The following is a 21516-nucleotide window of genomic DNA, read 5'->3' on the forward strand; positions in this document are numbered from 1 at the left end:
TGACTTTTACTTTGTTTGTTAAACCATCCTTTTATAGTAACTACCTTTTATAGTAACTACCGCACACTCGTACAAGCTTTTTATTACATTTATAAATTTGGAGCTTACTCCTAGATCTGATAATTTTTGCCAAAGTTTTGAGTGTGGGATTGAATCGAAGGCTTTTTCAAAATCGACAAAAAAGCAAAAACTTTTCTTCCTTTTAAGCGTTGCTCAATTGGCATTGAATAGCAGTTTGCAGGGCGAAAATATTGTCTAGACAACCCCTATGACGGCGAAAACCCGTCTGTTCCTTCGGAATTTTATTATTTTTTTCTGCCCAATTCATCAGTCTATCTCCCATAATCTGAGTAAAAATTTTTGCGATATGATTAACGAGAGCAATTCCTCTATAATTATTTGGATTTAAATGATCACCCTTCTTGTGCAACATAAAAAGCGTAATCTCTGCCCAATCTTTAGGAACCACCTCTGTCGCAAGTATTTTATTAAAAAAAGACACTAAATAGAGCTTCCAATTTTCCAGACACGATTTAAAAAACTCATTTGTAAGACCATCACAACCCGCGGCTTTATTAGGTTTTGTTTTCTTTAAACTGCGTTCTAATTCTTCCAAAGTTATTTCAAAATCTAACTCTGCGACTTTTACATTCAGTATTACCTGGTTGGAAGCTTCTATTTCAGGGTATTGTTTTTGGTAAAAGGAATACCAGTCTTTCGCAGGTAAACTATGTACTGTACGACTTGGGGGTCTAACACTTTTAATTGTACCCCAAAAATCTTTTGAATTTTTTATACAAGCAAATTTGTCTGTAATATTTTGTTTATAATCTTTCTCTTTGTTTCTTAAAAGTGTTTTATATTCTCTTCTATGGCGTATAAATTCCTCGCGAATTGACTTATCTAAATTATTTTTAATAGATTTTTTTAAAAGCCAATTTAATTTCTTTTTGGATGTTCTACAGTTCTACACTCCATATCAAACCATTTCTTTTCATTTTTTTGTGCGTGATTTAAATTACTGTTTACTGTCATATGGGAACTTTTTGCAGCTTCTTTAATGGCTTCTTGCATTTTACTATTTAATTCATCAACAGTTAAAACATTAAAATTTGCAGCTATATGACGTGACCATAATAGATTATTTTGAAAAGTCGACTGGTTATTCGGTTTCCATTTATATTTATTACATTTCTTTTCAGTTGAGGTCGTATCTAGATTTTTTTCCCAAGGTAACCAAACATCAACAAACAACGGTAAATGATCTGAGTTAGTAATTAATTCTCCCACGAAAAAGTCTTTAATAAGTGCCGCTTCAGATATATTACACCAGACTATATCATTCACGCTAAATCCTTGGTCGCCAATGAAAGTAAATTTAGCAGGTCTATCACTAATAGAACGGCCGTTTAACATTACAAATCCATTATCAGTCATTTCAACTTGAACTCCTCTGTTATTTTTTTCTCTATCACATAAAACACTATTACTGTATAACGATGTGCCTTCGATTAAGTCCGCTTGTATATTATTAAATTCGCCTAATCTAACGTTAAAATCGCCGCCAATTAGGAATAATGAACATGGAAATCTCTCTTTAATATCAAAAATAATTAAATTCAGATCTGAAAAAATTGCGGTTAATTCTAAATTTGGCTTGAAGTAAACAGAGTAAATAATAATATTAATATTATTATTATAAATTCTGGTAACTATCCATTCTTTTGTAACATTTAAAATTTCTACCTCGAAAGCTTTATTCGTTAACGTAAGCAATCCACCACTACCTCTACCGCGAGAATTAATGTCACCAGACGCATTTGACGATACATAATTGAAATCATTAGAAAATTTTGCAATTCTTTCCTCTTTAAATTTTTTACACCAAGTTTCTGATATATTTAAAATACATGCGTTTGAAAAATCATCTAATTTTAAGAGATTATTTATTCCATGTGCATTCCAAAACAAAATCCTGACACATGTTAGTTTTTTTTTACCATTTTTGTTTACAATCGTGTTATCGTGAGAAATTTTCATATTATTAGCAATGTTAGACGAAGTCATCATGGCGCAGGCTGCCCCCCGGTTTTGAAACTGAAGTGCAGTTGCAGTACCCTCTAAGTTAGCATCAGATGCGGCAGTATTGGATCGGGTACCAGATGAATATTGGTCTTTTCTAGATGGTCTTGCAGATGGCTTCAGTTTCTCCTGCACGCTGTCCCAGTAGTACCAGATTCTGTCTATTTGGATTTTATTAAACCCAAGTTTGATGTCCGCTTTCCCTTCGTCCTTCAGACTTCGTCTCATATCCCTCAGGTGCTTCGTAGTTGCCGCATCAGCTTGCGACAGATCATCATTGATGTAATACGGCTTTGTTCCCAAAATTGCTTTTTTTGGTTTTCATAATTGTTTGCTTCGTAGTATAATTCGAAAGTTTTGCAACGATAGTATTTCATTTTTCATTCAATAACCTGGCTTCAACAACACAATCTGAGATTCCGAATTCTGTTTCGAAAAATCTTTCAACATCCACCTTAACGTTAGCGTTAGAACGATTAATTCCTCTGACAATAACATTGTTGCGTTTTAAAGTTCTATCGTGTGCAGCCAATAGGTTCCGAAAATCAGATATCTCAGATTTATAGCTGGAGACTGTGTGTTTCAAGTCAGCTATCGAGCTATTTACTTCCGTCAATTTACTTCAGCAGTCGTTGCAGCACGATCTCTTGCTACATCCGAAGCAATTTGGAAGTGAGCTGCCTCACACGCCGCTACTCTGTTTTCGAAAGACTTTAATAAATCTTTCCATTCTTCGCTTTTTTGATCTATAAGGCTTCGTACTTCAAAGAATTGTTTTTCATTCGAAACAAACATTGTCTGAATTTGATTCGAGAAGGATTTTTCCAATCTCTCCGTCATTTGATCTATTCTGGAAAAAATAGCTCAATTTGGATCTTGGTTCGCGTCTCCGCTTGATCTCTGTGCCCAGATAACAAGATACTTCCACAGAACTAGTACGTCTGGGTGAACGTACGTCGTACTTTGCGTATCGGTACTGTAGCTACCACGTACGTGCGTACCGTAGGCGTACGTTACCAGTACACCGTATTTGGTACGCAGTACGGCTACCGTAGCGCTACTGTGCGCTTGATGTAGGGTTATGATTGTACGCTGTACTCTCACGGTACCAATAGTGTATTAGAACGAGAATGCATTATCGTACTGGCTTTTTTCGGTTTTTCCCCATCCCATTATAAATTTATAAAGGTTATACGTTTAAAAAAACATTATTTCAATTTGTAATTAAATTATACAGAATTTATTCATTTAAACACACATATATATATATATATATATATATACATAATAATTCACATATACATGATAAGTACAAAATTAAATTTTCATATTAATTATATAATATTATAATACAAAATATGTATAGTATATATAATTAAAAAGTATAATAATTAACAACTATATATAATATATACAAATCAAATAATTAGGACTCTCGATAATGAACAAAATAAAATTAGATCAGGCCATGAGAATCAACACGGTTATTTTTGTGCGTGATTAATCAAAATTTATTTAATTTTTCTTAACATCTTCGTCCAAGCGTTTCGGCTCCGCATTGAGCCATCATCAGCGGCATAACAAATACAATTTAATACTCTCACGATCTTAAATTAAATTGTATTTGTTATGCCGCTGATGATGACTCAATGCGGAGCCGAAACGATCAGAAAAAAATGTTAAGAAGAATTAAATAAATTTTGATTAATCACGCACAAAAATAACCGCGTTGACTCATGATTTGACAATAAGAGTCAGCACGGTAAATTGTGCGCTTTAAGGTTGTTCTACATAGAGGTTGTAAGCTGGTATTAACGCAGTAGCAGTACGTCTCAGGGAAGCGCTTTTCGGTGTAGCAGGTCGTAACAGTGGTAGTAAGCGAAGTGCTACAACCGCACATATTCCATATAGAGGTTTTAAGCAGTTTTAAGTTGGTATTAACGCAGTAGCAGTACGTTTCAAGCATAGACTATAGAAGATCAAGAAAGCGTTTTCCCGGTGTAGTAGGTCGTAACAGTGATAGTAGTGAAATGAACCAAATCCATTTCTTACGGCGTACGTTCTACGTCGTCAATGGCGGGACACGCTGCGCACAGTCACGGCCTGTCAGGGGAAGTGTTTTTGCTCGGCATCTTGTATCGACGAAGTTAATGACTGAACTGGCGCCTTTCGAGGCCCTCTATCCTGGGGATTTTACTACTATACGACGAGTGGTTCGCCCTGGCCTATATTTGAGCAGCGCTCGACGGCCATCAGAAGAAGAAGAAAACGGAGAAGTGTTGACACGTGTTGGATCGTCGTGCTATCAAGTAAGTATATTCATATATATATTTGTTAAAACATAACTAACTCCAATTAATCGGAACAGAGAGAAGTATCACGTGGATCTGTCTGCAAGTCACATCGTTCGTTGTGCTGCTTTCGAGAGGTTGTCGTCGTCAAGTTGCTAGAAGTTTGAATCACGTGAATAAGTACGTTGTGAATCGTTTGTCGTGTCTGCATGGTCTTCGCTCGAGTTTATTATACGAAAGTCCTCGTGCTATCACAGTAAGTATATTCAAACATATATATATATATATATATTTTTTTTTTAAACGTAACTAATTCCAAATAATCGGAACAGAGAAGAAGTATACACGTAGATCTGTCTGCAAGTCACATCGTTCGTTGTGCTGCTTTCGAGAGGTTGTCGTCGTCAAGTTGCTAGAAGTTTGAATCACGTGAATAAGTACGTTGTGAATCGTTCGTCGTGTCTGCATGGTCTTCGCTCGAGTTTATTATACGAAAGTCCTCGTGCTATCACAGTAAGTATATTCAAACATATATATATATTTTTTTTTTTAAACGTAATTAATTCCAAATAATCGGAACAGAGAAGAAGTATACACGTGGATCTGTCTGCAAGTCACATCGTTCGTTGTGCTGCTTTCGAGAGGTTGTCGTCGTCAAGTTGCTAGAAGTTTGAATCACGTGAATAAGTACGTTGTGAATCGTTTGTCGTGTCTGCATGGTCTTCGCTCGAGTTTATTATACGAAAGTCCTCGTGCTATCACAGTAAGTATATTCATATATATATATATATATATATATATATATATATATATATATATATGTTAAAACGTAAATAGCATCTTATAAAGGTTTTTAATTTAAAATAATAATTGGAACAGAAATATGGATATTTTGAGAAATACCGGTCTGTGGCATCTATACCTTTTAAATTGGAACAATTTGATACTGCTGCAATACGTCTTGCTGAGGAGAAGAAGGAGAGTGACTCATCGCCGGTGGTGGGTTCGGCCGGTAAATCGGGTGAGAGACGTCCAAGGTTTCTACTGTAACCTCGTCAGAGAACTTATTGATACTGATCACGAAGAATTTTTTGGGTTGTTCCGAATGTCGCCTGATCAGTTTCATCTTTTGGTTGTCCTCCTTCACCCTCGTCTTAAAAAGCGAAGTAATCGCACACCACTACCAACAGACCTTCGTGTTGCCGTCACATTGCTGTAAGTTTGTTATATAGTTTTTTTAGCCTTGCTTGTTTCTGTTCAGTCTATTTTAATGTCATCTGTGATAAACTTTGCAGGTACTTGGCTCAAGGAGATACAGCCAAACTGAAACATGCTGAATTTAGGATTGGGACATCCACGGTGTACAAAGTCATACACGAAACTTGCAGAGAGATTTGGAACGTACTTCAGCCTTATGTTCTGAAAGTTCCCAGCAAGGAAGATTGGAAGACAATTAGTGATGGTTTCATGACATCCTGGCAGTTTCCCAACTGCCTAGGGGCCATCGATGGTAGACATATGAGGATTCAAGCACCCAGAAATTCAGGATCAAATTTCTTTAATTATAAACAGTTCTTCAGTATGGTTATGATGGCAACATGTGATGCACAGTACAAGTTTACATGGGTGGATGTCGGACAGTTTGGTAAGTGTTATTCTTCATTGCATTTTCTGTAGCTATAGAATGATAATCGCCAAGTGGAAAGTTTGAGTTGTTTTCTTTTTTTTAGGTTCCATAAGTGATGGCGGCGTATGGGCCAACACTGATTTTGCTGACGATTTAGCATCCGGAAATGTGTCTTTGCCTGATCCCAGCCCAATTCCAGGAAAAGAGAGACCCTTCCCCTATGTGTTTGTAGGGGATGAAGCGTTCCCGCTCACAGAGTATATGATGCGACCGTACCCAAAGAGAACACTGACCGATGAAAATAGAATTTTCAATTACCGTTTGTCCCGAGCACGGCGGGTAATTGAGAACACTTTCGGAATTTTGACTGCACGATGGAAGATCCTACATAGACCACTTGCCATGTCGCCTACCAACTGTGAAAATATCTTCAAGGTCCTTCCCTGTCTTCATAATTTCATTATGATGGGTGAAGAAGGAAAAAATTGGAATGATAGACAGTACTGCCCCAGAAACATGATTGATGCGGAAACAGAGGATGGGACCATCACATACGGGGAATGGAGGAACTACTGTTCTCAACACTTTGCCAGGCTTGGCCGAGTCGGGGCTAATCGAGCTGGAGATACTGCTAACGGGATGAGAAATTATCTACGAGAATACTTTTTGTCTCCTATTGGAGAGGAACAGGCACCTTGGCAATATGACCGTGCTTTCAGGGGAGATGTCATCAACCCTCCGAAGTAATCAACAATGACCAAACGTCTACAACGTTGAGTTTTATGTAAGATGATACGTGAAACTATATATTCACACACATTTTATCTCTGGCTTATAATAATTGAAAAGATTTGTGTAATATTTAGTACAATTAAATTATATTAATAATGCAATTTTCTCATTTCAGGTCGGTCTGGATTCAGCAAAGTGTCGATGCAAAAAATCATGCATACAATGTTGGCTCAACGTTATCTTTCATGCGTTCCATTGATCTCAGTTACATCACATCAGCATCACATATTAATACGCGTGTAATTAATCATTAAGGATTCCTCATTAAAAGTGCGCATGTCGAGTCTAAGGGTAATATATTAATATATTACCCTTACAATATATTAATAATCGATAATATTAAATAAAGGTAATGATAGTAAAAGTAAGAAAAGGGATATGAAGAATATAAAATCTGAGCATTAGTATTACCTATACATGTATAATTAAAACATTTTTAATACATTCCTTATCGCTTTCGATGAAGGTCGGAAAGATACATTATTATAAGAATAGTTTATAACCTTAATCTATATTTTTATAAGCATGCCCGCACAATTAAACTCCAATATTGATAGATTAGTATTAATTTATGAATTAATTTGATGACAATATGAAAATGACAATATAATAATAAAATTACTCCTGTATAATTAAAACATTTTTAGTACATTCCTTATCGCTTTCGATGAAGGTCGGAAAGATACATTATTATAAGAATAGTTCATAACCTTAATCTATATTTTTATAAGCATGTCCGCAAAATTAAACTCCAATATTGATAGATTAGTATTAATTTATGAATTAATTTGATGACAATATGAAAATGACAATATGATAATGGAATTACTCCTGTCGACCCTTAACATATTTTTCATTGATAATAGACAATAATTCCATTATGCATTCCAGGTGCCTTTCAACAGGCACACTTGCACTCTTGCGCAACGACCCTCACCCACACCCTCGCCACCTACATTTAGGTCTCTTGCGCAACGACCCTCACCCACACCCTCGCCACCTGTATTCAGGTTACCTGAAGCTTCGGGGTCACCGTGGAGCAGTGAAAACGATTTGTTTCTAAGTACAGAATTCTTTCGTAATAATTGGCCTAGATTACACCAATCGTTTAGTACGCGTACCAAACGGTTGGTGTAAACTAAGCCACTATGAAAGAAAATTAACATTAATTGTTGATCATGTTTGATTTTTTCCGTAAATGAATCTGATACTTCAGATAGTCGGAGCTCACGTATTGAAGAGGAAGCTTCAGTCTCGCCAGGTGCGAGCCAGAGCTCGCCATCTGAAATCGCTGTTCTACAAGCCATACAGGAAGCCGGCTTTAAATCAAAAAGGATTATACCTCCGCCGGATAATTTTGCCGTTAAGAAGAAGAAAGATGACGATTTGCTCAGTCAGGCAATCATAGACCAAACGAAGCAGCTGTCCTCAGTGACAGATAAGTTAAGTCATTCCTATGCAGTCATAAATCCTAATTCAATTCTTGGCGCTGTCTCCATTGACAAGGTCATCGTACAAATCGTTTTCACTGCTCCACGGTGACCCCGAAGCTTTAGGTAACCTGAATACAGGTGGCAAGGATGAGGATGAGGGTCGTCGCGCAAGAGACCTAAATGCAGGTAGTGAGGAAGAGGGCCGGGCAAACCTTGATGCGGCTCCGCCAGCTTGAAATTTGGTCACAGCTGCAGTCTTCTGAATATTGTAGCTACTTGACGTTCTGGAAAACAGATCAAAACATGATGTGACCCAGTTTTGTCAAAATATTTGTATACTACGCACATGAAACAAAACACATACTTGCGTCCAACGATGTGATCTGCCAAAAACAAACAGTCTTCGTATAACGGCCATGTAGGCACGTATGGTGCCTTCGCTCTTTGGCCTGATTTACCCTTTAATGAAGCAGCCACCTGTCGCCTTTCTTTCCCAAAACGTTGGCGAATATTGTAAAAAAGTTTGGAAGCCTTTGGTCCTAAAATCAAACAAATATCAACCTGCTGGCAGAGCAACCTAACTAACCTCTTATGTCACAAAATATAAAATGCTCAGCTACCTGACATGGGCTTTGAGAGACACGATCCTAAGCTCTGCCATGCCAAATCCTTGTCAAATCCTTTCCCACAATATTCCTTGCTTGATTTGGCGTACAAAGCCGGGTTACTTTGTACCAACTGAATCAGCTCGCGCTTATCCAACCACTCCAGATCCTCGTCATCGTCCTCGACATAGTCGACATATTCTTCTAAGTCGGCGACGTTTTCGTCAACTTCTTCATTCGACATGATTATCTGACTGATGAAAATGAGAAAATAGAGACGATAGCACACTGACGATACAGAATAGAGCAACTCGAGCAAAAATTATGCAGACAGACACGATAAACAATGTGACTTGTATTCAGATTCACATGTGTACATCTGTCTGTTCCGATTATTATTTGGAATTAGTTACGTTTTAACAAATATATATGTATATATATATGTATGAATATACTTACTCGCATAAACTCGAGCGAAGACCATGCAGGCACGACGAACGATTCACAACGTACTTATTCACGTAATTCAAACTTGTAGCAACTTGACGACGACAGCCTCTCGAAAGCAGCACAACGAACGATTTGACTTGCAGACAGATCCACGTATATATTCTCTGTTCCAATTATTATTTGGAATTAGTTACGTTTTAACAAATATATATGTATATATATATATGTATGAATATACTTACTATGATAGCACGAGGACTTTCGTATAATAAACTCGAGCGAAGACCATGCAGACACGACGAACGATTCACAACGTACTTATTCACGTGATTCAAACTTGTAGCAACTTGACGACGACAACCTCTCGAAAGCAGCACAACGAACAATGTGACTTGCAGACAGATCCACGCCACGTGTATACTTCTCTCTGTTTCAATTATTATTTGAAATTAGTTACGTTTTAACAAATATATATGTATATATATATATGTATGAATATACTTACTATGATAGCACGAGGACTTTCGTATAATAAACTCGAGCGAAGACCATGCAGACACGACGAACGATTCACAACGTACTTATTCACGTGATTCAAACTTGTAGCAACTTGACGACGACAGCCTCTCGAAAGCAGCACAACGAACGATGTGACTTGCAGACAGATCCACGCCACGTGTATACTTCTCTCTGTTCCAATTATTATTTGAAATTAGTTACGTTTTAACAAATATATATGTATATATATATGTATGAATATACTTACTGTGATAGCACGAGGACTTTCGTATAAACACTCGAGCGAAGACCATGCAGACACGACGAACGATTCACAACGTACTTATTCACGTGATTCAAACTTGTAGCAACTTGACGACGACAGCCTCTCGAAAGCAGCACAACGAACGATGTGACTTGCAGACAGATCCACGCCACGTGTATACTTCTCTCTGTTCCAATTATTATTTGAAATTAGTTACGTTTTAACAAATATATATGTATATATATATGTATGAATATACTTACTGTGATAGCACGAGGACTTTCGTATAAAAACTCGAGCGAAGACCATGCAGGCACGACGAACGATTCACATAAATTCACGTGATCAACCTTCTAGCAACTGACGACGATAACCTCTGTCCTCTCGAAAGCAGCGCCTTTCAAATTCACAACCGCCGTTCTCAATTCTCATTTCTGATTGGTCTTCTTCTTCTTGGTTTGATTGGCTCCTACCTCTTTTCCGAGGACAATATGGCTTTTCTGATTGGTTAATCTGCTACGCTGTACGACCTATCTACGACCTACGAAGCCATTGTAGACGAGCCTGGCCGCAAGAAATTGCGCTACCGCTTGCGGCTTACAACCAGTACCCTACTGCCACTGCACTAAAACCTCTATGTAGAACAACCTTTATATTTTATTATAATTTAAATACTTAAACAATACAAACGTTATTAACATCAGCGTTTCGATCTTTTTTTGGATCATCTTCAACGCATACTGATAATGAATTAAAAATTTATATTGTCTATATTGTTTAATTACTTAAATTATAGTAAAGTATGAAGCGCACAAATTGCCGCGCCTGGATGTTATTGTCAAATTTATGTATATATTTGATATAATTAATAACTGTAATAAAATTGTAGTATTAAAAAGTCATGTGAAAGAGAAAGGGCCCCATCCCCGCCCTTTCCTGTGAGGCACAACCAAATATTTGCCAGCTTCCATACCATTTATCCTGAAAAAAAGAAATGAATTAGGGATGAGAACGGCCCCACCCCGCCGTTCTCTGTGAAGCACATCCAAATTTATTACTGCTTCTCCAAGCAAAAAAACACAAAATACAAAAAATACATACCGCTAATAACAGCCTGGTGGACTGCTAAAAAGGGTTATGTCATCATTACTCTCATCGTCGTATAGATCTGGAATTATATTATTTATTAATAAAAATTAATGTTTTATTTATTTGTTATTTAAGGCTCCTGGTCCCTGCCATGATGTAACAAGATGATAGGTGTAGCATTTCCAAGGATGCGCAGTCGTCAATTTTCTTTCACCAATAAAAAATTTATCCGACATGCAAGAAGGAACATGGCTCCTCCCCTAATATATGCCAACGTGTCAATTTTTCGGACAAAAATTTGATTGGTTGTTTCCTATTCTTCGGCCATTATTATGCGCAATGCTACACCTTCTAATTGTAGTGGTCCCTGCTACAACTGTTTTTATGTAATGACGTCAGAAGCAAGAATGACACGTTGAAAATCTTTGCATGGTATTTCCAAATAAAAAGATATTTTGCACAAAATAACACTTCAGATTACTTCAGCACACTTCAAAAATACTCCGAGTTTTATCCATTTCCCTTGACAATTAATAAACAGTCATAAAATGAATGTAATACGAAGCCTAACTATGCACGTTTATGTACCTGCGCATAAGCCTAAATTGTTAGGCTTTGCATTACATTCATTTTACGACTGTTTATTAACTGTCAAGGGAAATATGTAGAACTCGGAATATTTTTGAAGTGTGCTGAAGTGATATGAAGTGCAAAATATCTCTTTATTTGGAAATACCGTGCAAGAATTTTCAACGTGTCATTTCTCGCTTCTGATGTCATTAAATAAGGATAGTTATAGTAGGGACCAGGAGCCTTAAGATTAATCATTTAAATTTAACATTTTATAATTTATAATTAATATAATTTTATAATTTTTTATAATTTATATTATAAATTACTATATATTATTATACCTATTATTTATTTACCATTTTCTGACAAATATTCAGACTCGTCGTTGTCCTTCGTTCCATCCGTGTCCTGAGTGTCCTGGGTATCCTGGGTGTCCTGGGTGTCCATATCATCGGCGTTTTCTCCCTTTGTGTGTTGGGTCTCCTCTGGTTCGTTGGCGTCCTCAGCTACCTCCTGGATGTTTTCAAATCCCGTGTCCTCTTCCGGGTTATCCATTCGCTGGCGTCGATTGAGTGGGACTCCTCATTTTCTTCCTCATTTTCTTCCTCACTTTCTTGATGAAGTCGTCGTTTTCTGTTGTAACGCTATTTTCTAGTTTTAAGGCTTTTTAAAGCCTTCTCCAAAGCGTCATAAAATTCGACCTTATTGGGGCTGGGAAAATGTTTGTTGGCGTTTATGGCATCTGGAAAAATTTATGAGAAACACCTTAGTTATCGTCGTGTATATTTAATATAGAATATAAACACGAACGGTATTTTTTTACGAACCTTGACATGCTTGAGCAAAGCGACTGTCTCGCAATTTGCATCCCCCTGGTCCTGTTCTTCCATTCAAGGTGAGGTATGTAGAAACCTCCTCATCTTCGGGAAATACGCTGCAAAAATACTCTGCAGCGCAATCGACTGGATTGGTCCGTCCAAGATAAACAAAGTATCCCACCTGTAACAAAATTTTTGTAGTAAACTGAAATAAATATATATTTAGAAAAAATTCTTACCAAATCATTATAAATGTCATCGTCAACTTCTTCAAAGGCTAAGAAATCGTCCACAATTTTAAATAAAACTCCTTGTGGCTTCACTGGTCTTCTTACTGCAGACTCTTGCGTCAGTTGTTTGATGGCTTTGACATTTTCACTGCAGGAAAAAATAAAATTATGGAATTAAAAATTCCATATAATACGTTGCTGGCTATTCTTCAGTAAATTCGTTAATACTTACTCGATTTTCTTTTCAATCAAAATTTGTCGCTCTTCCATCCGATTTAGTTGCGTCACAATCATTCTGAAATAAAATTAATGTCTTTATCCGTGCACTAGATGACTATTATTGTAATCCTTCTTGAAACTTACTTTACAGAATGTATTATATCACAAGATGTTTCCCCGTCTTTTGTCCACTCTTCTTTATGTCCTTGTCTGGTTGGAGATAGGCGATTCCGTTGTACAGATGATGGTGGTGGTTGTGATAACGTTTGCTTATGTTGTGGTGATGGTTTTGATGGTGGATGACTGTTTTGTGTAAGTGATTTTGTGGCTGGTGAAGAAGAGCGTGATAATGTTTGTTTATGTTGTGGTGATGGTTTTGATAATGGATGACTGTTTCGTGTGAATGATTGTGTGGCTGGTGAAGGAGAGCGTGATAATGTTTGTTTATGTTGTGGTGATGGTTTTGATAGTGAATGACTGTTTTGTGTGAATGATTTTGTGGGTGGTGAAGGAGAGCGTGATAATATTTGTTTATTATGTGATGGTTTTTATAGTGAATGACTGTTTCGTGTGAATGATTTTGTAGCTGGTGAAGGTGAGTGTGATGAGATGAGTTTATGCTGTAATGGAGCTGATGGAGGGGGCATGTGTTTATGTAATTGTGCAGGTGAGAGTAATGATGATGATGATAAAGCATGCAGGGATGATGATGCTGGGGATTGTGAATGTTGCTGTGGTGCTGTCTGTCTTTGTGTAGTTGTGATGTTTTGTGCAATGTGTCTTTGTGTGTTCTTTCCGGAACGGGATGTGCAATATTTTGCAATATCCGCATCCAGCGATTGCAACTCTTGGAGTTTGTACGTCTTGTCTGCTCCTCTTCCTCTCCCTCGTTGATTCATCTAAATAATGATTTGAGATAACTCACCTAATGAAGGCATCTTAATCTATAGTATGTAGAATGACTGCAACTATCCAGATGTCAACAATAGGATCTGTATGGCCTTCAGTGTGCCAATAAGGCATGCGAAAACATTTACTCTCCACTTCATTAAGATCTATAACCTTGACTTCATCAGATAATAAAGAACATCGGAAGACACCTACTGATGACGATGGCAAACCAACATCGAAAAAATCTTCAACTCTGCAAAACTCTTTAACCGCCAACTGATAATGCTCACGCGAGAGAATGATGCTTTGAACAAGACAAACCTTTGAATTGTGTAATATTACCGTATTATCCTGATTCTTCACCGATATACGAAATTTTCATGTGTCTAAGATCTGAAATTGACGACTATCTAGGGGAGTATCAAAAACTACAGGACTAACCCAGGGTCTACTGGAACGTATCACTTCTTCAGTTACATTATGTACGATGTTTTGTGAAACTTGTAACTTTTCAAGTCGCCTATTTACGATTTGCTGCAAATGTTGATGAGGCTTCCGGCAAGCTTTGCGGAAATACGTCATATTATTTTCATATGGAAACATGGACAATTCATTCAATGAGCCAAAGCGTCTCGCGTCATCTACGAGATGTAAAAGTCAATGAGTAATGTAAGAAAGAATTTCTGGACCATAATCTTCTGCTCTATTTACAAAAATGTTTATTGCTGTGTGTGCAAAATTAAGACGGTCTTCTGATAAGGAAAAACTAACCAGAATTTGAATGGCGGAATGTAATAGAAGAAAATGTTTATATGCAGCAGGATTCATAAGTCCATAATAAACAACTGGAGCAGTATACAAAAGAAGTTAGCGATTTTCCGTAGCTTTAAACCCTCCATATTTTTTTATGAATTGCGGTTTTCGTGAAAATTCCTTAGGGCAGTAATTCTTAACTTGCTGTAGACGTTTAGTAATAATGTCAAGTGATCTGGCTGAAAGTTTTAAATTTGGATTATATTTCCCATCAACAAAGACGCTATTTATTTTTGGGACGACACCAAGAAAAACAGTGTGCATCAAGTCGAAGACCGTTTGAGTTACCAACCCTATCCCTAAAGTAAGCAGAGCAGAGTTGTCAGAATCTGTATGATGTTCTCCATCAATGCGCTGTCTGTATTCTTCGTCTGTACGGGGCCTGTGCTGAATACCACGATAAGCTACTGCTCCACGACGAAGCCAATTTCCCCGAATCCAACATTTTGAACACGGAAATATACTGCCATGGCCTTTATGACCCAATACAAAAGCTCGCGCAGGAGAATCTGCTATGAAACATCTCAATTCAATTACTTTCAATTGATTATGAAAAACAACTCCACGATTTAATACATCCTGAACTTCATCCACAAAATATTGGAATAATTCCTGCGCATTACTTGGTTTTGATGACCCTCGCCAGACGCCTACAATTTCTGGTTTACTTCAACGAATATTTGCAATCCTAATTTGTATTGGCCACATTTGAATTTTGCCCTGTCCATCTAGTGTTGCACCATCTGTACTAAAGTTTACCATCAAAGTGTCAAGTGGAATCAGTTCCGGAGAGGTTTGTTGAAGAATGGAAAGAATTCCTGTCTCAAATCCTAAATGGAGATATTCACCCCCTGCAATGTTAAGTGTGGGATGCGCGGTACGTGGAGTCTTTAAAAGCGTTCTACTATCCTTTGGCAAAGTAGATAAACAAAGATGTGTTCGAACAACCTGTAAAACAGCATTTATTTGCGAATGAGACATATCACTGCGTACGAAGACTTCAGCAAGGCGTTCTTGAAAATTATCAATAGTGTCTCGAGGCTCAATATCCACCGCATCATCATAATCTGAAATGGATTCAGCATCGTCTGAAGAACTTAATACTTCATCGACCTCATTAAAAGCACATTGCACATCATTAACTGATGCATCAGAAGATACAGAAATTTCATCTTCTTCAGTCTGACTGCATTCTGCAAGAATTTGACCTTCGTCAACAAAGTCTGAATCGGCTCTAGCATCAGGAACATCTAAATTCTGCTGTTGTAAATATTCGTATTCATTACGTGCAGCTCTTTCCAATTTTTCCAAACGACGACGATGTACTGCAGATAGTAAATGATAAGGCTTGCGACTGCGCCTGTTTGCCAAACGCAACATATTGATAAAATGGAATATGAACAAAAGAAATAGACAAGACGACAAAAATTACAACTCAAGAAAGAGTAAATAAAGTCTGAGGTGAAAAAGCCTAAACCAAAAAAGACAAGTTTTTTCTATAATACTCAATGATATGTAATAAAACCCTGAAAAAAATATAAATGAAATTATGTATACCAATGTATTTGCAAGTGATTGACGAAAATAATTTATTATTAAGAGTCTTTCTGAAAATAGTCTTAATAAAGAAGAATAAAATAAATAAAATACCTGCACCAAATTATACAAACCTCGTCCGTTGTAATTACTTCAGCAATCTGACCTGTAGATTAAGAATGAAACGGTGTAAAGCATAAAATGATTGAAAATACGTACAATTAAACAAACACATTTGTTAAATTAAGTTTTTATTTAACCATTAAATCATTATTACAAATTAAAGATTTATAATGGTGTATTGACAATATAGACTGAAAATTAAACTATCCTGTACTATGAAATCTTAAAAGGGAAGGCTTAGAACTGAACTCTGCCAAATTTGATGAAACTTGGCAGGATTACAAAGAAAATTCCCTCGAATGTAATAATACCCTTATTTAGATGCCAACGGTCAACCGTTTCCGATATTTTAATAATCAATTTTAATATTTAGTAGCGTCTTTAGAGTAGAGTTTATAGGTGCGATTTTATTGACGCTAGAAACCAGCGGCAGCGTCAAGAAAATGTAGTGGGGGAAGAAGTTCCGTTGAATTTTGCGTACGCTAAAAAGTTGAGACGGTCTGAACTTCTTCCCCCACTACATTTTCTTGACGCTGCCGCTGGTTTTTAGCGTCAATGAAATCGCACCTTATTAGGACATTCACAGACAAGTATTTGTAGCGTAGTGGATATGGTAACTACCCTCATAATTATTTTATACGTTATTTTTTATTATAATTATTTCTTTACAATTTATATAATATACATTTTTTTTATCACACAAAATAATTTATTTTTTATATCAACAATATAATTATTTTTATCGTAAAACATTGATGTTATAAAAAAACATTATTATAAAAAAATTAACTGGGATTTAAACGAGTTTACAAATTATGAAGCAATTACTTATCCACTATGCCAAATACTTGTATGTGAGTATCCTAATAAATTCTACTCTAAAAATGCTATATTTATTATTAAAATATCTCGGAAATGTTTGACCGTTGGCACCCAAATTAGGATATCATTACATATTTGAGAAAATTTTTTCTGTAATCCTGTCAAGTTTCATCAAAATCGGCAGAGTTCAGTTCTGAGCCCTCCCTTATTGTAAGACTAAAATTAATACGCTTCTAAATTTATCTTACTGTTCATCTAACAGTCGTTTGACTTCTAAACGATGAATTAGATTTAAGAAGTTTTTTCTTTAAATAGTTCGACAAGTTCTATATGAATAAATATGTCAAAAATTATTAATACACCAAAAAAAGAAAAAATATTGAAGAAAAATAGATATTTTAATTTAAATTATTTCCCCTAAATTAAATAATTTTACGATTGACTAAGGGTGTTTAGAAATTAGAAATTAATGAAGAACTTCAGAGTCACAATCTGATATATATCTAGTACATATATATGTTACAATATATATATAATGTTTAATTTTTTAACAAGTCACACTCAATAGACTCCTGGTAACACAATCTGATAGCTCAGATACGTCCCGAAGAAGTGCGCAAGAAAACAGTACAAAATTGCGATAGGACGTGCATAATATATGTGATTATAACCTGTGATAAAGTTTTATATATATATTTCACAGTAGCTTCTTACAGCAAACACTGTTGCAATAGTACAGTAAGTACTCGTTTAATCACAGATATTATGCACATCTGTCGCAACTTTGGACTGTTTTCTTGCGCACTTCTTCGGGACGTATCTGAGCTATCAAAGTGCGTTACCAGGGACGTTTAACCGCTCAGTAGCAATTAATGATTTAGCTGTTAAACTTTTAGAATTTATAACAAAGAAATCAATGTCGAGTGTCGACAAGACAATGCAGCAGTTAAATTGTTTTTCTGAACGCGGCCAATGTTATTATTTAATATTAAAAATAATCGCAACAAATGTATTAAAATTGTTAACAAAATAACATGCGTAAACTTAAAACATATATATGCATATATGTATACAGAGTGAGTTGTTACATGAAAAATTACTTACCTCAGATACTGAATAAATAACAATATATGATTCTCAAATCCTTGATATTCCTGAACCTCCTGAATATTCCGTAATAGCTTGAAAAATTACGAAAGTAAGGAAAACACGTCCGTACGGGTTCACGTTATCGCAGAAAAGAACAACAATGCGCAGCGAAAAACAAAATAGCCGCGCTGGCCGTTGGGAGTTGGGAGGAGACTTTCCCTTATTATGGCAGATTTACACTGCACGAACTTCTCCATTAAAGCGGCATAAGGTGTACCCAGCACAGTCGACCAATCAGAATTAGATCGCGTTTTCAGCTTGCCAATTGGCAATGTGAGCTATCACATCCCGTCTGGCCGCGCTTGCGCCGATTGCGCGCGCCAAAATATAGTAAGGTTATTATTAAAAAATGTTATTATTTCAGTTAATTAATTATAAAAATAATTATAATTAATCCTTAAAGTGCATACATAGGTTTACGGTGTCCGAGTTATAAAGTGATATATCTGTTCGTAACAATAAAACTTGCAAGCCTGTCGGAAGATATTAAATAAACGATATTTATCAAAATAATGACTAAAATTGTCAACTATAATGTAGACAGATGTTTCATGAATTTTTTTAGATTTTTTAAAGTACTTTAAGGTAGGGGAAAATAGCGTTGAACGTGATGACAGACCCACGTATGCACTTTGAAGGTACCGAAAAAACGTATGAATATTAATTAAGGGTTAAGTATTCTAGGTTTCCAATTAAAAAACTCTTTAATTGATCGACTGCAATTGGCTATCATCGCGTCATGACAATTCGACCAATTAAATTGCAAGATTAAATTGTCAAGACATTTCGACCATGGATTTTGGTCCTTCTAAATTGATGTAAATTTGACGCTATATATATATATATATATATATATATATATCTTATTCGTATTTAAAATTAAAAAATAATAAATTTTAGATTTCAATACATGCTCAGTACGCTGTACTGATATGGTACAGTTCCTATTGCGCATATAAACCGAACAGTACACAGTACAGGTACGATGATAGTACCAGAACAGTACGTTGTATCAGTATCATGTATCATTTTTGTACTGATACTGTACAGCTACGCCGTACGCTGACATCTCGTAACTGTACAGTAACAATACGGTAGCAGTATCTTGTGCGGGAATCGCACGCTTGGTTATCTGGGTGGTGATAACTGAGTTTATGCAACACGTGCATGGAAAGTGCCCCATTACGCACGCTACGCGTGCGTGATAGACCAGTTTCCAGGCACTTGCAACATAAAATAGGGAGTGTAAGTCGTGTGTAAAGATGAAAATTCCCGGGTGCGGAGTTTACGCACGAGCCGAAGGCGAGTGCGGTAACCGCACCCGGGAATTTTCATCTTACGACACTTGTTACACAAATAACTATTTTGACTTATCTCCCGTACCTGCCATGTTTATATTACCAACAGCCTCTTTCAGAGCAGAAGATTCCTTTCTTATCGACGCTATAAAGGCGGAGCCAAAAGTGATAACAGTAAAACTGGAGACGATAGACCAGACAATGACGATGATTTTTTCTTTTGATACCCCAGAAAATGTGCACCAGCACCCTCGTCCCTTTTCCTTTTCAGATATGGTGTCAACGAGCAGTCAGAATTGCTCCTGTGTCTTCCCAATGCCACCGCGTTTAATAGCCTACCTTTTTTGAATTTTGTTATATTCTTCCTTTGTTCACTATTTCTTGGAGAAGAGGTAACAGGCGTCGACCACGCTTCCTGGGTAGTTATAGGCAATTTCCCTGGCTCGGCCGAGTGGCAAGCATTATTTTCCAAAGCAAAATTAAATTCAGGAGAAAATAATTGTTCTTGGTCGCTCATTGGGCCACATAACCTCCATAAATTATAATATAAATAGTTATAATATAAAATAACGTATAAAATAATTATGAGGCAGTTACCATATCCACTACGCTACAAATCCTTGTCTGTGAGTGTCTTAATAAACTCTACTCTAAAGACGCAACTAAATATTAAAATTGATTATTAAAATATCGGAAACGGTTGACCGTTGGCATCTAAATAGGAGTATCATTACATTCGAGAGAATTTTCTTTGGGGAATCCTGCCAAGTTTCATCAAATTTGGCAGAGTTCAATTCTAAGCCTTCCCTTGTTAGATTTCATAGTACAGGATAGTTTAATTTTCAGTCTATATTGTCAATACACCATTATGAATTTTCAATTGGTAATAATGATTTAATGGTTAAATAGAAACTTAATTTAACAAATGTGTTTGTTTAATTGCACGTATTTTTAATCATTTTATGCTTTACACCGTTTCATTTTTAATCAACAGGTCAGATTGCTGAAGTAATATCAACGGACGAGGTTTGTATAATTTGCTGCAGGTATTTTATTTATCTTATTTTTATTTATTAAGACTATTTTTAGAAAGACTTCTAATAATAAATTATTTTCGTCAATTACTTGCAAACACATTGGTATACATAATTTTATTTATATTCTTTTTAGGGTTTCATTATACGTATTGAGTTTTCTGTTAACCATAAAAAACTTTTGTTTAGGCTTTTTTACTTCAGACTTTATTTACTTTTTCTTGAGTTGTAATTTTTTTCGTCTTGTCTATTTGTTTTGTTTATATTCCATTTTATCAGTATGGCACTGCCGAGCGCTACCGACACACCGATAGACCGAGCGTCACTCTGTGTGCGTAGTGGAGGGGGCGCGCATGCGCAAAAAACCGGGCCGGATTCACATCACTGGTTGCTAGTGCTAGAACCGATTCAGACTTTGTTGACGAAGGTCAAATTCTTGCAGAATGCAGTCAGACTGAGAAAGATGAAATTTCTGTATCTTCTGATGCATCAGCTAATGATGTGCAATTTGCTTATAATAAGGTCGATAAAGTATTAAGTCTTCAAACGATGCTGAATCCATTTCAGATTATGATGATGCGGTGGATATTGAACCTCGAGATACTATTGATAATTTTCAAGAACGCCTTGCTGAAGTCTTCGTACGCAGTGATATGTCTCATTCACAAATAAATGCTGTTTTACAGGTTATTCGAACACATTCTTGTTTATCTACATTGCCAAAGGATAGTAAAACGCTTTTAAAGACTCCACGTACCGCGCATCCCACACTTAACATTGCAGGGGGTGAATATCTCCATTTAGGATTTGAGACAGGAATTCTTTCTATTCTTCAACAAACTTCTCCGGAATTGATTCCACTTGACACTTTGATAATA

The 21516-nt window shown here is 36.3% G+C and overlaps 2 protein-coding genes, 2 long non-coding RNA genes and 1 pseudogene across 4 annotated transcripts; 2 read left to right on the top strand and 3 right to left on the bottom strand.

Moving 5' to 3' along the window:
- The first annotated feature begins 4115 nt into the window (after window positions 1-4115).
- LOC139817813 (uncharacterized) lies at window positions 4116-5135 on the top strand. Its single transcript, XR_011733311.1, has 4 exons — window positions 4116-4391; window positions 4451-4629; window positions 4706-4886; window positions 4956-5135. It is a non-coding gene; the product is annotated as an uncharacterized lncRNA (long non-coding RNA).
- A 226-nt stretch (window positions 5136-5361) lies between these two features.
- LOC139817902 (uncharacterized) lies at window positions 5362-6782 on the top strand. Its single transcript, XM_071786181.1, has 3 exons — window positions 5362-5588; window positions 5669-6018; window positions 6104-6782. The coding sequence occupies exons 1-3, from the start codon at window positions 5479-5481 to the stop codon at window positions 6745-6747; spliced, it is 1104 nt and encodes a 367-aa protein (XP_071642282.1). The 5' UTR covers window positions 5362-5478; the 3' UTR covers window positions 6748-6782.
- A 396-nt stretch (window positions 6783-7178) lies between these two features.
- On the bottom strand, window positions 7179-9078 carry LOC139817903 (uncharacterized). Its single transcript, XM_071786182.1, has 3 exons — window positions 8846-9078; window positions 8590-8764; window positions 7179-8509 (listed from the first exon to the last, which is right to left on the bottom strand). The coding sequence occupies exons 1-3, from the start codon at window positions 9072-9074 to the stop codon at window positions 8269-8271; spliced, it is 645 nt and encodes a 214-aa protein (XP_071642283.1). The 5' UTR covers window positions 9075-9078; the 3' UTR covers window positions 7179-8268.
- Window positions 9079-9678: 600 nt separating this feature from the next.
- LOC139817894 (uncharacterized) lies at window positions 9679-10936 on the bottom strand. Its single transcript, XR_011733327.1, has 4 exons — window positions 10307-10936; window positions 10047-10230; window positions 9786-9970; window positions 9679-9707 (listed from the first exon to the last, which is right to left on the bottom strand). It is a non-coding gene; the product is annotated as an uncharacterized lncRNA (long non-coding RNA).
- Window positions 10937-11024: 88 nt separating this feature from the next.
- LOC139817901 (uncharacterized) lies at window positions 11025-13871 on the bottom strand (annotated as a pseudogene).
- Window positions 13872-21516: the final 7645 nt, after the last annotated feature.

The sequence above is a fragment of the Temnothorax longispinosus genome, chromosome 8 (assembly GCF_030848805.1).
Source record: "Temnothorax longispinosus isolate EJ_2023e chromosome 8, Tlon_JGU_v1, whole genome shotgun sequence".
In the NCBI taxonomy this organism is placed as follows: Eukaryota; Metazoa; Arthropoda; class Insecta; order Hymenoptera; family Formicidae; genus Temnothorax; species Temnothorax longispinosus.